Source organism: Sorex araneus, chromosome X (genome assembly GCF_027595985.1).
Source record: "Sorex araneus isolate mSorAra2 chromosome X, mSorAra2.pri, whole genome shotgun sequence".
Classification (NCBI taxonomy): domain Eukaryota; kingdom Metazoa; phylum Chordata; class Mammalia; order Eulipotyphla; family Soricidae; genus Sorex; species Sorex araneus.
This window is the reverse complement of record NC_073313.1, coordinates 206,846,820-206,863,511: the sequence shown is the minus strand read 5'-3', so window position 1 is coordinate 206,863,511 and position 16,692 is coordinate 206,846,820. Positions and strand designations below refer to the sequence as shown.

The following is a 16,692-nucleotide window of genomic DNA, read 5'->3' as shown; positions in this document are numbered from 1 at the left end:
ATGTCAGCTTTGCTGTGTCCCTCTTCAAGGGAAGCCAAGACACAGTGGGATTTTTGTTTGTTTGTTTGTTTGGGGGCCACACCTGGCGATGCTCAGGGGTTAATCCTGGCTCTGCACTCAGGAATCACTCCTGGTGGTGCTCAGGGGACCATATGGGATGCCAGGGATCAAAACTTGGTCTGCCACATGCAATGCAAGAGTCCTACCTACTGTGCTATTGTTCTGCCCCCAAGCCAAAGACACAGTGAAAGATCCACTTCAACTGCATGCAGCAGTTCCCCATAAGCTAGAAATAAGGATGAAGATGAAGGTTAAAACAGGCTCTACAAAGTCCAAGCAGGGTGATACTGATGCATGATTGGATGGAACGGAAACACATCTCCACGCACCAGTCCTGACTGTGCTTTTCTGTGGGTCATTGTCTAGAGGTGGATCGGGCACACTCCCTCTTCTCTCAAGCTTTCAGAGCCACTCCCCTCCATGCCCAATTTCTGTAGGATAAGTAACAGGAATGAGCCCCACACGGAAATGAGCCCCCCACCAGAATACAAGAGAGTGGGCTACCCTATCATTAGCATGGCGGAGAACAAGGGTTTGGGGGACTGAGGGAAGACCTGGACCCCCAGAGCACTTTCTGGCAGTGGCACTTTTCTCAGCACAGAGAATGGTTCTGCCATAACGCAAGTCTGCACCTCCCATGGCCCCCGCTCCCAAAGGAGGCTTGTCTTAAAAAATGATTTTCCTCCTGGTTAAAGTATTTCGAGTTTTAATATGAATCTTTAAGTTGAGGGCATTTCAAGGAGACAATCCACCACCAGGCTTTCTGAAAGCAGAATTACATCCAATCGTGGCGCTAATTGGCTAATTTCCAGAGAAGAAAGTCTGAAGCGTGAAGCATCTCAAAGCACACCTGAGGCTTACCTAGTCAATGCAGCAAAAGCAAAAGCTTAGGCGCATTCAATGGTTTTTTTCGCCACTAGGTTCAATACGGCTGCAAAATTAAGCCCCAGACAAGTTTTTCTGATTGCCCGTGCTGCTCTGAGGAGACCATCCACACCTACCAGTGAATCGAACTGCTCTCTCGGGCAAGCAAACAGGCGTCCATTAATGGTGAGCGTCGTAAATATGGAAACATCATTAGGTTTGAGCACCACCTTTTCTGTGAACATAAAAAGCATGAGATTGCCTATTAAATGCATCTCAGATTTGCTGCACTGCCCTAATCACACCAACAAATTGCCAGCTTGAAGAATTACTGGAACACACAGAGCGACTGCATAAAACAGAGCACTGAAGGGACTCTCTGAATAAATAAAAAAAAAGACAGCATTCACGTGGGTACAGGATGCCATCAGAAACAACTGCAAACAGAACTGAGAGGCAATCCACCCAGTTTTGTGCTGCCACCGTAATGGCAGCCAAAACCCGCACTCATTATTTACAGCTCTGTTCCCAGCTGGTAATGATGGCCAGCACTCTGTGGAAAGGTCACTTAAAAACAAACAAACAAACAAACAAACTTCGGGAGTCCACAGGACATCAGAGGCAAAATTCATTCTTTCTTCTATTTGATCCCTAATTTGGAGGACAATTACGTTACTGAGACAAGGTCTCTTATATGTGGGGAAGTGGGGGCTCTCAAAAAGTGTTTATTGGGTCCAGGGACCACCCCTAGCAATACTCAGCCTGGGTGTACAGATCAGGCAGCTTTTAGGTTTGCACACCTAAGAGCTCAAACCTTTTCTGTGAACTACAACGGCCTGAGTTTGCCTATTAAATGCATCTCAGCGGGTAGGGTGTTTGCCTTGCACGCAGCCAACCCGGGTTTGATTCCCAGCATCCCATATGGTCCCCCGAGCACCGCCAGGAGTAACTCCTGAGTGCAAGCAAAGTCAGGAGTAATCCCTGTGCATCGCCAGGTGAGACACAAAAAGAAAAAAAAATGCATCTCAGCTCATTACTTGGGTCCAGGCATGTGGTGCAATTTGGGCCTAGAGCTGTTGGGAGGCACCAAGGACCTTCTGGTGGTGCCCAGGGGGCTATACAGAACCCGGGGATCAAACCTGGGGCCTCTGCCTGCCAGATGTGTGTTCCAGTCCTTTCGATCATCCCCCCCCCCCCAGCCCCAGTTTCTTACATTAAAAAAATATTTTGAGATATTTATTTTACAGTTACTATGTGCCAGACAAAACTTGAGGCATTAAAGATACAAAGGGAATAATATAGAAGAAAAATAAGTACTGAGGATGCAGAACAAGAAGAAAAGTGTATCACAGAGAGAAAAAGGGCCTTGGTGGTGGTAGTGGTGGGGGAGCCTCCAATTCAGAAGGCAAAGAGGAGAGTGGTAGGCTCTGGACTCTGGGTGCTGGATAAAAACTTGCAGGAAGTGAGGGGGAGGTCCAGGGGGATTAGGAAAGAAGATGACAGAGGCAGGGGCGAGGACCTGCATCCTGGGTCCTGTATTTCAGGAGAGAAATGCCAGCAGGTATCTGGGACTCCCACGTGCATTTAGAAAGTCTGTGGGTTAACAGGGTCAATTGGTGTTGAGTGGAAAGCAGATTTCTGGGGCTGCTCAAAATACAGTTCATACAGGGCTGGAACTGTAAAGCTGCAGATCTAGAACTTTAAATCCCCAAGAAAATAAAACATAAACAAACTCTGATTATGAGGACAAATGGTTCCTTCCCAGCAGATGAGGGGAGGGAGGGTGCAGGGACTGGCTAAATCTCATAAAGGGCCTGGCTATACAGGGGTGGATGGAAACTAAACTTGAGGGGGTAGCAAAGACAGATGTTGAACTCCAATGCTGTCCCCCTCTCTCCCCACCTCAACCTAGGGAATGTAATAAACCAATGTTACTTCAATACAAATCTAACAAATCAAAGCCTGTAACCGTGGAAACATTTGCTTTCAATCTCAACAGAAATGGCTCCCTTGATCCCTAAGGATCCCTTGAGTGGTGGCTAAATCCTGCTTCTTTCTTTGGGGTCTCTCACCTGTCAAGTGCGCTGACCCTTTGCAAATTCTTGCCCATGTTTCTGTTTTAAATATCTCCCTCCTAACTGGCCCAGAGCTCAGCTCGGCTGTAACCACCTCATTCTTTCCCATAGTCAGGCTAACAGGCGAGGACATGTGGCAAGTGGATGAGAGATATTCTAGAAAGAGCAGAGGGTAGCCAATGAATTCCATGTGTGTGTGTGTGTGTGTGTGTGTGTGTGTGTGTGTGTGTGTGTGTGTGTGTGTGTGTGTGTGTGTTGGGGGTTACACCTGATTTCATTCAGTGTGTTCAGTTTCTGCCCTCTTAGACTTCCCATCTGCTGAAAAGAACTAGCCTCTCCTACCTTCCATTCACAATTGTGGAAACAGATGCCTTTTGCCTGTCAGCCTAGATGTCCTTTTACAATCCATACCTGTGAGGGAAAAACTAGGCTTCAGGCTTTGTTCAGGTAGTGCTAATCTGGAGAGAATTCTGGGCCATTCACCCGGGCATTAGAGTTCTGGAGACCTCGGATAAAGAGATTATCCCTCTTGCTCTAGAACAGGGGTACTGGCTGCTTACTATGCCCCCATCTACCCGGATTCTTCTGTGATTCAGGGGACAACACAGTGGCATTCTGTCCCTTTGCATCAGCTCAGAAGGCCACAACTAACCTTTGCAGGTGGCTTGGATGGAACATTCCACTTGGCAGAAGCCCCAAGTATTCATGAAGCCTCTTACCTCCTCCAGAACTCATTTTGACGACGATCAGGCCTTCACCCGAGCCCAGTTTGTCAGCAACTGCACTGATGACTTCCTTCACGGAAGCGGCTACCGGCACCCGGATGGTGGTGTAGGTGTGGTCCAGGCAATAGACCTTAAATAGCACTGTGGGAAGACAGTGGGGAACGAGGTCAGTTTGGCCTGCGGGAGCATTAGAACAAAACCATAAGCAGAGCACAATGTCTAGCCATCCTCCCAAGGATGTGGCACCTTGACCTTTGTCCTGTTGCCTTTGTCTGCATACATCTGCACCTCCTGAGATACCACACCTGAGCAGGTTTCTAAGAACAGAGACAAATGCTTTACTCCCATTGCATGCTTCTGCCTCAGCTCTTAGCCTTCTTTTGCCCTCTAAGGAAAGGATGGAGGATGCCTAGGTCACCGGAGATTGCCAAAGTGCTAAGAAGCCCAGAGGAACCCCTCAGCAAACAGGGGTGCTTTTGCTGGAGGCTACTGATCTTCCTGCTCATCTACCCACTGGTGTGTGTGTGTGTGTGTGTGTGTGTGTGTGTGTGTGTGTATGTGTGTGTGTTGAAACAGAGTCCAAAAGCTCAGCAGAATTTAGATCAGAGAACCTGAAAGTGGTGCCTTCAGGCTCACCCCTGAACCCTCACATCCAGGAATAAATCCAGCTTCAGCAATGCCTGAGGTTAGAGGCACTCCGAAACAGTAAGATTGCATTTGTGGTCTCAAAGGACAATATTTGTCATTGGCACTCATTTCAATTTGGTTGTGGTTCTGGGATGAAACCTTGAAAACGCCAATGACAGCCAGAACCCTGGATCTCCCGTTGACAACTACTGAGACCAAAGCTGTGCAGTGGCGAAACTCAGCCCTGAAGACCACCCTGGTGCCCACCACTGCAAGGCAGCTGCAAAGCATCAGCCAACTGCCCACCAGCTTTCCCCAGAGCTCTTGAGAAGGCCCTGAGAGAACATTTTCTTTTTCCTGATGAAAAGGGGTGGTAGGGGAGGCCAAACCAGGGGAGTGAGGACTAGCATGTGAGTGGAGGCAGAGTCCAAGATTATAAATTACAAGTGTGCAAAGGAGACCTCCCCCGCAAACTATTCTGTGGGCCTGAGGTAATGATTTCCGGGCGGGGATTTTATTCCAACATTAAATAGTCAACACAGCCATGAGTGGAAAGAGAATCCTCACCTTCATCGGAGCCGCGGACAGGGAGGCGTTTCTGTGTCCTTTCATCCCCTGTGTTGAACTGTTGCAAAAGAACTTTGTGCTGTGGGGAGAAAAAAAAAACCACAGGAGCAAATGCTGTTGATGGGGCATGAGCAACTCCAAGGAAAAGCAGGGAATGGCACGTTCTGAAATGAAAGAAACTCCACTTGGAACTGAGCTAGGATGTAGCTTTTGTATACGGCAAGGTGCTATTTCTGAAGAACCCTCACTGCACAGGGCACGAGCTACTAGAGAATCCAAATCCATCGCCACTTACCTTCTTTTGTGGAGCTTTTGCATCTTCTAAGCTACGAGAAACAGAGATAGTGCATTATTTCATACCACGGGTCTGATGATTTTAAATCGCTTCATTTGTATATAATGTTAATCTTATGTTAGAGAATGAAATCTCAGCATCCCTCCAGAAGACAATTCGAATCTCCTTATTTTAACACAGGGAGACCCAAACACAGTGGTGCCAGTAGAGGTTGGCTTTGTCCACGGTAGATCCCCAGGAGAAGTATACCCAAAGGTAAAGTGACAGCCAGGGGGCTTTGCTCCCCTCCGCCTCTCGCCACTGGCATGAAGAACGGCATTTAAAGCCATTGCTGTCAAAGGGGACATAAATATTCACCATCCACAGTGGGGGCAGCAGAAAATGAATGTGCTCTATAAGTGATTCCACTCAAACTTTCTTTAAATGCCACTGATCATTTTATGACTGGATTCACTGCTGTGAGCCAAAGGGACTGGACGCCCCCATTTATTGAGCTCAGGAGGAGAAGCTCTGCCCTCTCAGGCTTTCTCTTGGCAGGTGTTCAGCATGGAAAGGGCTGGGCAGCATCCTTGTACTCTGCTCATCTGATCTTACCGTGTTACCTGTGTGCAAGCCAGGGATGCACATGACGGCATTTGTGGGCAAATGGACTTTGGGGATGAGGCCACACTGGAGATGAAGAGACTAAAAGAGGGCGCACCCCAGAGCCGGGCCCGTGCTTACATTTGCTTGACGATCTTCTCCAACTCAGGCAACTGGTCTTTGAGGGCAGCGATCATACGGGCATCATCTGATACAGACACATAAAACTCCTGCAATTGGCAAGGGTCACAGGCTTTTAACAAGGGTCACCAAAGGTACACAACTCTGTAAAGAGTAGGGGCTAATGAGTTAGCACAGTGGGGAAAGCACTTGCCTTGCATGTGGTCGACCAGGGTTCGATGCCCAGCATCCCCTAGAGTCCCCATAAGCAGTGCCAGGAATAATTCCTGAGCACAGAGCCAGAAATAAACCCTGAGTATTGCTGGGTGTGGTTCAAAACAAACAAACAAGCAAACAAACCACTCTGCAAAGAGCTAGAAGTGGGCCCCTATGTCCTGGGCTTCACTCGCTTCTCCAGACCGCAGTTTCATGGACTGTGGTAGGGGGTGAAGGGAGGCAAAGGAAGAGCATTACTGTACATCCACATTTAAGGCTGCAAAGAAAAAGTACAGCTTTGGAAACAGTGGCACTGGTTGCATAGCATTGTGGACACAGTGAATGCCCAGGAATTATATACACTTAAAAACGGTTACAATGGAGACTGGAGAGAATACAAGATTTAAGGTTGCACCCCATATGGTAAGACTGAGCACCACCAGGAATGACCCCTGAGCATAAGAGCCAGGAGTAAGCCCTGAGCATAGTTCAGTGGGCTCCTCCTTCCCCCAAAAGAAGTTAAAACAGGACAGGGAATGTGGCAGAGTGTGCTTTGTATGTGTGAGGTCCTAGGTTCCTTTCCTGACACTGCAAGGGAGGTAAAAGGTTAAAATGGCAAGTTTAATAATAGATACATTTATTATATACATATAATTTAAAAGACTTGTAAGGTCTCATGTAAATTGGTTTTATGAAACAATGCAGTGCAAGGCTCTGGCATTTGTCCTTTTATAGTCCACACTTGGGGATCACTTTTCTTTTAGGGGGAAGTTTCCCGAGTGATGTTTGGGGGTCTTTGGACCACAATGGACACTGTCTGCCAACTAGGCCAGCAGATCAATGCCAGGCCCTGCTGTGCCAGGGATACTCCAGGGCTAGTGGTGCTGGAGGCTTCCAGGGCTGTGCCCAGCAATACCCCAGGGATCATGTGGTGTCAAGAATTGAAGTGGAGGGGCTGGAGAGATAGCACAGTGGGTAGGGCATTTGCCTTGCACGCGGCCGACCCGGGTTCAAATCCCAGCATCCCATATGGTCCCCTGAGCACAGCCAGTGGTAATTCCTGAGTGCAGAGCCAGGAGTAACCCCTGTGCATTGCCAGGTGTGACCCAAAAAGCAAAAAAAAAAAAAAAAGAAGTGGAGGGGTTGGAGCAATAGCACAGCGGGTAGGGCATTTGCCTTGCACTCAGCCAACCCGGGTTCAATTCCCAGCATTTCACATGGTCCCCTGAGCACCGATAGGAGTAATTCCTGAGTGCAGAGCCAGGAGTAACCCCTGAGCATTCTGGGTGTGACCCAAAAAGCAGAAAAAAAAAAAAGAATTGAAGTAGAGTTGGCCATCTGTCAGGTGTGTGCCCTAGCCCCTCTACTCTCTCTCAACCTTCAAGAGAACCTCTCCTTTTTCCTCCTCCTCTTTTGGTTGCTAAGTTTTGTTTTCGTTTTGGGGTCGCATCCAGAAATGCTTAGGGTTTATTCCTGTCTCTGATCTTAGAGATCACTCCCGGTAGGGTTCAGGGGGCCATATACGGTGCCAGGCCTCGAACCCTGGTTTGGCCACATGCAAGGCAAGCACCCTAGCCAATATATTGTCTCTTGGGCTCAAGAGCTTTTCTTTCTATTTTTTTGTTTTTTTTTTTAGGGGGATTTTAGTATTTATTATGAATATGAGTTTAGTACTCGTTGTTGAATATTTACCCTAGTTGAAGTTCACCATTGGCAGTGAAGAACCTCCAGCCCATGGGCACCGCACTGCATTTATACAGAGTTGGAGCCAGAGAGCCAGGGCTTTCTGAGAGGCGTGGCCCCGGGCAGTGCTGCCTGACCTGCTCTGTCCCCTCCACCAGGGGCAGCGGCAGCCCGGCCAGATGAAAAATGGCTCTTTATACTTGATAGATAATGGCCAGAAACCATTACCATGAGGGGCCAGGAGCCCACTAATGACCCAAGTGGCAGGCATGTTCCTTTATTTTCAAAATACCTTGTTTTACAGTTTGGGGGGACTCTCATGATCTATTGCGCCCCACCTGTCTGCCTGCCACATGGCAGACTGAAAAGGAGGGAGGGAGCATGCTTCTTCATGCTTCTTCCTTCTTTTGTTTGTTGGCTTTGGGGCCACACCCAGCAGATTTGGGGGGATACTCTGGTGATGCGTGGGAGACCATATGGTGCAGGAGATAGAATCCTGGCCTTCCGCATGCAAGGCATGTGCTCAGCGCTCTGAGTCCAAGAATAAGTTTAAGCTGACTCATTGTTGCCTTTTTTTTATTAGTGAATCACCATGAGGCACAGTTACAGACTTACAAACGTCCATGCTTAAATTTCAGTTATATAATGGTCATGTATCATCCCTCCACCAGTGCCTATATCCCACCAGCAATGGTCCCAGCATCCTTCCCACCATCCCCACCCTGTTCCCCTCCCCCACCCTGCCTCTGTAGCAGGACATTCCCTTTTGTTCTTTCTCTCCTTTTGGGTGTTGTGGTTTGCAATAGAGGTATTAAGTGGCCATCATGTTCGGTCTATAGTCTGCTTTCAGGGTGCGTCTCCCATCCCGAAAGAATCCTCTTAGCACTATTTACTTGGTGATCCCTTCTCTAAGTGAACTGCCTTTTCCCCTAGTATATGAGGCCAGGTTATAAGCTGTGGAGTAATCCCCTTAGTACTTATCTTTAATAATCTTGGGTGTTAGTCTCCCATTCTGTTACTTTATATTCCACAAATGAATGCAATTTTTCTATGTCGGTCCCCTCTCTAACTCATTTTGCTTAACATGATACTTTCCATGTTGATCCATCTATATGCAAATTTCATGACTTCATCTTTTCTAACAGCTGCATAGTATTCCATTGTGTAGATGTACCAAAGTTTCTTTAGCCAGTCATCTGTTCTTGGGCACTTGGGTTTTTTTCCAGATTCTGGCTATTGTAAACAGTGAAACTGACTCATTCTTGAACCCAGAAACAGATCAAAGTTTGGCCTAGATGCCCCACTGTTGTTGGACCACACAGAAATAAGCTCCCCCTCTAAGTTTTGGAAAACAGAGTGGATCCTCAAGGGTTAAATACAAGAGTCAAAATGAGGCTGAACCATGGGAGAAAAAAGGGATGTCAGCTTCAGCTGGGATTTCACCTAGGAAACCACCTTCCTTCACATTCCTGCTGATTCCTCAATAAAATGATCTGCTTCTCTGTCCCTGAATATCTATCATTTGACCTAGAAACCCCAGGATCCCACCTCAAGGAATATAACCAAGGACTGGTGTAGAATCTTCAATGCATAGTTATTCCACAGAGGTGGATACTAGAAATGAATTAGCCATGCAAAATTAGGGGAATAAAAGTTATCTGTGGCACTCAAAAATCATTAGAAATCTTCTTTGTTGTTCTTTTGTTTGGGGGCTATACCTGGTGGTGTTCAGAGCTTATTTCCGGCACTGTGCTCAAAAATCACTCATAAGCTGCTCAGGGATATAAGATACAGGGCATTGAACCTGGGTCTGCTGCATACAAGGCGAGTGCCCTACCCACTGTACTATCACTCCAGCCCCTGGTCATTAGAAATATTTATCACCAAGATTATACTGATGGGGAAAAATCCTTACCGAAGCAGAAATGAAAAAAGCAGCTGTAAACAATGGGTATTACAAGAGAGGAAAGGAAAATATTTTTACATGCTACCAGATACTGAATTAGAGGGGTGATTTCATGAATAACTTAAAAAAATTTTTGTTTACTTTTCTGACTGTACCTTTCTGAATAAAAAACATGAATAAAGTTTAGAATCTACAATTAAAGTTTTCCATGGGAGTTGCCTATGGGGAGCCCCTGCATGGAGACAATATGTTCTTGGGAGGCAGCAATGTCTTGCCTACACAAGGCCCTGTGTTCCATCCATGGCCTCTGCCCCATCCCCAAACCCAATCAATCCAACAAGCCACATCCCCGAAAGAGAGGGCAGCCACGTACCTCTAGGAATGCCATGGCTACCTCATCCTCTTGGAGGAGGTCCCCGTACATAGTGGCCCACTGCAAAACCAGGCGGATGACACGCCTCTTGTTGTTGAGGGCATAATCCATCTTCTCCTGCTCCGTGCCCTGGGAAGGCTGTGCATGGTAAGTGCCCAGGAGTCAAGGAAGAACTCCCATTTGCAAAGGCAGAGAATGACAGTTCCCAGTCTGCCCTCTGGATGGATGGAATTCTTTTGCCTGCAGGAAATACCCTGCCTGGCCGCAGGAAATGCCCGGATCAAGTGCACACACACCCCCTTGCTCTGCCTGCAGACTCTGGCCTAAATGTTACATACGCAGTCACGCTTGTTTTGCTTCCTGGAACAACAGCGTGTGGACAGGGATTCCTGTGGCCAGCTCCACTCTTATACCTTGCCTTTCGCCTCTGGGGCTGGGAATGTTTCCTCTTGTTGTTTGCCTCAAGAGTTTGCCACCTCTTATTGGTTCCCATATGCTTGCAACATGCTGAGAATCCTCTACAGTCTATACATCTCATCTCAGTTCAACCTGAGCTGTGGCTGACAGATTATGTGGAGGCTACAGGGATGGGGGGTGAGGCTGAAGCCTGGTCAGCTTACCCACTGTTAGGAAGAGAAAATCTTCTTGTGATCCATTTTCTGGGGAAAGACTAAGACTTTCTATTCTATCATCTCCTCTTCTCTAGAACTTCAACTTAATTTACTCAATACATTTGTGGCCCTTCCACTGAACCAAATTTCACATTCCTGTAAGGGTTAGGAGGAGACAGTCTTGTATTCTGGACCATGCCTGGCACAGCGACTCAACTAGAATTTTAATTTCTTCACTCATTTGACAAATATTTACTGGATATGTCAGGTAAAGGTCCCCACTCTTGGATTATAGTCTCGTGAGCTATGGTAAGAATAGTCTAGGTTATCAAAAAAATTTCAGTTTAGATATACTATTCTTTTTTTCAAGGCTTAACAGAAATTCATGCTATAGACAATTAGTCTATGAAGCAATTCCCTTCTCATCCCTTACCCATTATTTTGTACATGGAGAACTTTAGCTAAGCACTATTGTCTTATAGTATCACTGTCACTGTCATCTCATTGTTCATCGATTTACTCGAGCAGGCGCCAGTAACATCTCCATTCGTCCCAATCCTGAGATTTTAGCAGACTCTCCTTATTCGTTTTTCCCAACAATTGGAGGCTCTTTTCAAGGTCAGGGGAATGAGACCTGTTATTGTTACTGTATTTGGCATATCCAATACACCATGGGGAGCTTGCCAGACTCTTCCGTGCGTGTGGGATACGGCTCTGTGAGACATATATATGTGTATATATATATGTGTGTGTGTGTGTGTATATATACATATGTATATATATATGTATATACATGCACACGCGCACACACACACACACACACACACACATATATATAATTCCTTTTATGATGATGTGTCACACAGTTGCAGGAATATGTTCACTTATGCGTGAGGCTTGGTTTGAGCATGTGGAAAGCGGCCTGGAGCATGGCGGTGGTAGGGAAGTGGAGGTCGGCTGCCGGGGCTGGGTCCCTTGGGGCGGGGAGGGCTCTCATCCACCCCGCTCTGGGCACCTGTGGTGCAAAGTCTGGTGGCATGGTTATGAGGGCCTCATTTTATGCTACCTTTCGGGAGAAGCAGCTTTGAGTTCTACAGGGTGGCCAATGAAGACATTATCTGGCGCAGCAGGAGGTAGCTTATGGGTGAGACCCTTGGGTTGCCGGGGAATCTGCCTGGGTGGAGGAAGCAAGCAGAGGATCTCTGCTCCTGGGTCCCATTGAGCCCAGAGTCCAAGATCACAAAGTTCTGCATTACCAGGTAACAAAATATAATAAAAAATAAAAAAAAAATAAATGGCCTTGCTTAACCACCGCAAGGCTTTGACTGTGCAACCAACCACATCTGGACAGAGAGAATCCCAGCACCAGTCCCCAAGCCCTCAAGCCAGGTTTGATCCCATAGCACAGAGCCAGGAGTAAGCCCTGAGCACTGTGGAGTGTGGTCCAAAAGCAAAAACAAAATGTATATTAACATTGGTTTTATGGAATATGTTCCATAAAACCACATTTCATGGAATATGAATATTTTATGGTTTTATGGAACATTAGCCTATCTGTGAGGAAACTTCCACATGAATCTAAATTATGTTCCTTTAGTTTTTAACAAAAAGTATATGATCCAACAGCTGACCAAAAAAATTACTAATCCTTTGCTCTTAAATTGACTAATAATGTATAAGAGTATTTTAAAATTTTCTCTTTCCATTATCCTGTTGTCTTATAGTAGTACTAGCATTCCCTTTCCGTAAATTGGCAGACTGATGGTGAAAGAGCACCAACACGGGGTTATGTATCTTGAAGAGATGGTTTTGGGATCCAGGACTCCTCCAATTCGACTCAGACCCTCCACATGACACAACACCCCGGCTTCACAGCAGGCTCTTAGACTGGCCATGCCTTTGCTTACTGTCACAATTTAAAAGGAACCGTAGCAAAGTACCCCAGGGCACTGCTGTGTGAGAGCTCGACCAGTAAAGGGCCTTTCTAAGGGGGCTATAAATAATCATGATCAAGGTAAATGACAGAGCCTTAAAGCCTTAAAGGTTTACTGCATGTAAATGGGTTGCAAAATGGCTTTCATAAATTGAGCACGGGATTCATAAAAAAGAAAATTGCTCAAACCTGTATTGCTACAATTCTCCCTAAGCTTACAATAAAAAAAAACGAAGAAATATCACTTTATGTGAAAATTATTTCTTTTGTGATTAACCCTTTGGTCTCTCGCATACATAACTCAGTTTTCTTTTTAAAGAACTGTCACACTGGGCACTAAATTTTATCACAATTTTTGGGTACTTATCAGCAGAGTCAGATACTGATGGGTAGCAAATGAGTAAATGTTGGCTGATTGGAAAGTATGGAGGGGGTGAAGGGAAAAGGCAATGAGGGAGGGAATGAAAGACACATACACAGAGAGACAGACACAGATGCTAGAGAGAGCACAGCACATAGGGTGCTTGCCTTGCAGCGGCTGGCCCAGGTTTGACCCCTAGGACTCCAAATGGTCCCCCAAACTCACCAACAGTAATTACTAAGTGGTGAGGCAGGAGTAATCCCTAAACACTTGGGTATGTCCCTTCCATGAAGACACCCCCCCAAACAGAGAACCAGATACAGAGACAGATAGAAAGGCAGAGACAGAGAGACAGAGACAGAGACAGAAAGAGAGATTGAGTCTTTCCTATATGTATGAAGCTGAAATGACTTGAAATCCCAAATTGATATCAACTGGATATAACTGTAACTTTCCAGGTTTTCCTGACTTGAGCTCAAAGCAGCAACACAAATGCTTGTGCATACAGTGAAGGAACATGCACCATTAAGGCTTTTCGACAAGGACATCGACAGAAAACTACATTTGCATTATATTTGTAGGTCAAGACAAGTATTCCCCACCCTCTTTCCTGCTGAGGAAATCTGCCTTTTGTCTACAATAAAAGAGAGAACACACAACCACAAGGATTAAAATAATGACACTTCAAATGCACAGGTGCTTTGTAGTTTATAATAAATACACTCAATGTACTCACATGCTCATACAATGCTGTCTAGAATGTAAAGGGGAAATACCTTGTATACACATAACAAAGGAGGTGAAAGACCTTTGTAAGAAAAACTACAAGACACTCTCTCTTTTTTTTTTTTTTTGGTTTTTGGGTCACACCCGGCGATGCACAGGGGTTACTCCTGGCTCATGCACTCAGGAATTACTCCTGGCGGTGCTCGGGGGACCATATGGGATGCTGGGATTCGAACCTGGGTCTGCCGTGTGCAAGGCAAACGCCCTACCCGCTGTGCTATACAAGACACTCTCTTAATTAAAGACATTAAGAGGAGAGATAGTCCATGTACATGAACGGAGAAAATTAATATAGTCAAAATGTCCATTCTACCAAAAGTAATACATAGATCAAAAACAATCTTTAATCACAGTTGCAAAGACTTGCTTAAATAGAGGTCACACATGGCAGTGCTCAAGAGCCCAGGGTCACTCCTGGAAGAACTCAGTCTGGCACAGGTTGGCGGTGCTCAAGGACATTTGATCTCACTGTGACACGAGTTTCTGGGCTACACATGGCAGCACTGGGGATACCAGAATCATACTCCAGTAGCTCTTGGTGGGACTGAACTCAGATCTCTGTTGTATGTGCTAGGCATGTGCTCTACCCCCTGAACTATCTCTCTGGCCCTGCCAATGACACCTTCCAAGGAAACAGAACCCAAAATTACTAGAGTTAAAATGGAATCAGGAAAGATCTCAAATAGCTCTCACAATCTTATGGAAGAAAAAATAGAGTCAAAATGTCTCCCAACTAAAAATCATACTAGAAAGCAACATTAATTGCATTGGTATGATGTGGGAGTAAAAACGGACATGGAGTTCAATGGAATAGGATTGAAAGTCCAGAAATAAACCTATGTTTATTTATATATAATTAATGACAGAGGATCTAAAACCACAGAGTGGCAAAGGGAGACGTTCAACCAATGTTGAAAAGGTTGAACAACCACATGCAAATGAATCCCCTTAATCCCATTTACAACAATAAATTAAAAATGCACTGAACTTGAATACACAACCCCAATCTTTATAATAGATGATAAACAAAGGTAAGATGTATTAAGATGTTTTGAGAGACTCAATCCCAAAGCAAGGGAAATGAATTAAACAAGTAAGGCTATATTAAGTTGAAAGGCTTCTGTACAACCTGGGCCAAAGAGATAAGTTGAAAGGCTTTTGTACAACCTGGGCCAAACATTCAGCAAATGTTCCACATATATAAGGCCTGGAATTGACCCCCAGCACTACATGGTCCTCTAAGCGATGCAAGGAACAACACCCAAGTATCTCATGAGTAGATGCTGAGTACTACCAGGTGTAGTTCCAAAACAAACACTAAAAACCACACCTTTGTACAACAAAAGAAAATATAGAAATGTAAAGATCACATGCTGAATGGGAGAGGATACTTGTACTCATTTCTTATAAGGGGTCAATGTCCAACGTACAGATAACTCAGACAAACACTTTATAACTTACATTAGCATAGACACACAAACAACCCACTTAAAAACTAGGCTGAAGATCTCACTAAATACTTCTCTAAAGATGCCTGACAAGCATATGAAATATATGCTCATCCTCACTGATCAAAGGGAAATGTAAATTAAGTCTACAGTGAGATACCAACTCATACCCCTGGGTGTGAGTTATTATACCAAAATAAGTAATAACAAGTGTTGGGGAGGGTGTAGGGAAAAAAAGAACTCCAATACATTGCTGGTGGAAATGTAGATTGGTGAATTTTATAAAATATTATGGCACTTCCTTAAGAAGCTAAGGATAGGGTCAGTGGTATTACATGTGGTTTGCATGTGTGGGATTCTGGGTTTCTGTCCCCGTCATCCGATGCTCCCTCCAGCACTGCAAGGATACCCCCTGGTGGCCCTGAAACACTGTTGGAAGTGTCTCCCCTCACCCGCCCCCCCCCCCAATAAGGATAAAGCTACTATATGACCTAGCAAGCAATTCCACTTTGGGGTATCTATCCAAAGAGCATTAAACCATTAACACTGAAGGTGACATTCATCCCATTGTTTACTGCTGCTCTGTTTACAAGAGTTACCATAAACAAGCAGCTAAGAGACCCAGTGCAGGTGATTGGTGTAAGAAAACACAGCATATTCACACAATGGAATACTATTAAGCTACTTTAAAAAGAAAGAGGAAAGCTTGCAATTTGCAGAAAAATGGAAGTCATTTAAGGGGATTATGCAAAAGGATATTATGCAGTCTCTTGTCCCTGTGCCTAGCTGTCTTCACTGAGCAGGGCGGGTTGAGTTTCTCCCTGCACGGAGGAGAGCCCCGGCAGCCAAAGACCTCCAGAACCCAGCCATGCTCAAAGCCCCTCTCCATACTCGGACAAGCCTCATGCATGAAGGAACCGACAGAGGAACCCAGGTGTGCAGGACCCGGGGTTGAGATCTCCAAGCCTGCTCGGAACAGGACTGGGCCCTCTTACCCCAGATCCCCCATTTTCCAATAGCTTGGCAGCCACACCCAGAAACTTCCCCAGGCACAGTGTAATCCCATCAATGGGTCAAGATCCAGAGACTATAAAACAGAGCTCCCGACCTCTTATAGCCTAGTTCTCCTCTCAGAGAACCTGGCAAGGTACCGAGAGCATCATGCCTGCACGGCAAGAGCCTGGCAAGCTCCCCGTGGCATATTTAATATGCCAAATACAGTAACAATGATGGGTCTCATTCCCTTTACCCTGAAAGAGCCTCCAATGTGGCACTGCTGGAAAGACGAGTAAAGAGAGTAAAAATCTCAGGGCTAGGACGAACGGAGACGTTACTGGGGCCTACTCCAGCAAATCGATGATATGGGATGACAGTGACACAGTGATGCAAAAAAATGTCAGAAGGAAAAAAGACAAGCATTGGATGATTTAACCTTTGTGTACAATATGCTGATATAAAAT

The 16,692-nt window shown here is 45.7% G+C and overlaps 1 protein-coding gene across 2 annotated transcripts in view; it reads right to left on the bottom strand.

Annotated features, from left to right (window-relative positions):
* Positions 1-16,692, bottom strand: part of RAPGEF4 (Rap guanine nucleotide exchange factor 4) — a 338,326-nt gene that overhangs the window by 29,505 nt on the left and 292,129 nt on the right. For both annotated transcript variants that reach the window (XM_004601156.3, XM_004601157.3), the window contains 6 exons: positions 10,094-10,244; positions 5,937-6,025; positions 5,214-5,244; positions 4,919-4,997; positions 3,719-3,865; positions 1,062-1,159 (listed from right to left, as the gene is read on the bottom strand). In XM_004601156.3, the coding sequence (XP_004601213.1) occupies positions 1,062-1,159; positions 3,719-3,865; positions 4,919-4,997; positions 5,214-5,244; positions 5,937-6,025; positions 10,094-10,244 (595 nt within the window). The remainder of the gene's footprint in view (positions 1-1,061; positions 1,160-3,718; positions 3,866-4,918; positions 4,998-5,213; positions 5,245-5,936; positions 6,026-10,093; positions 10,245-16,692) is intronic.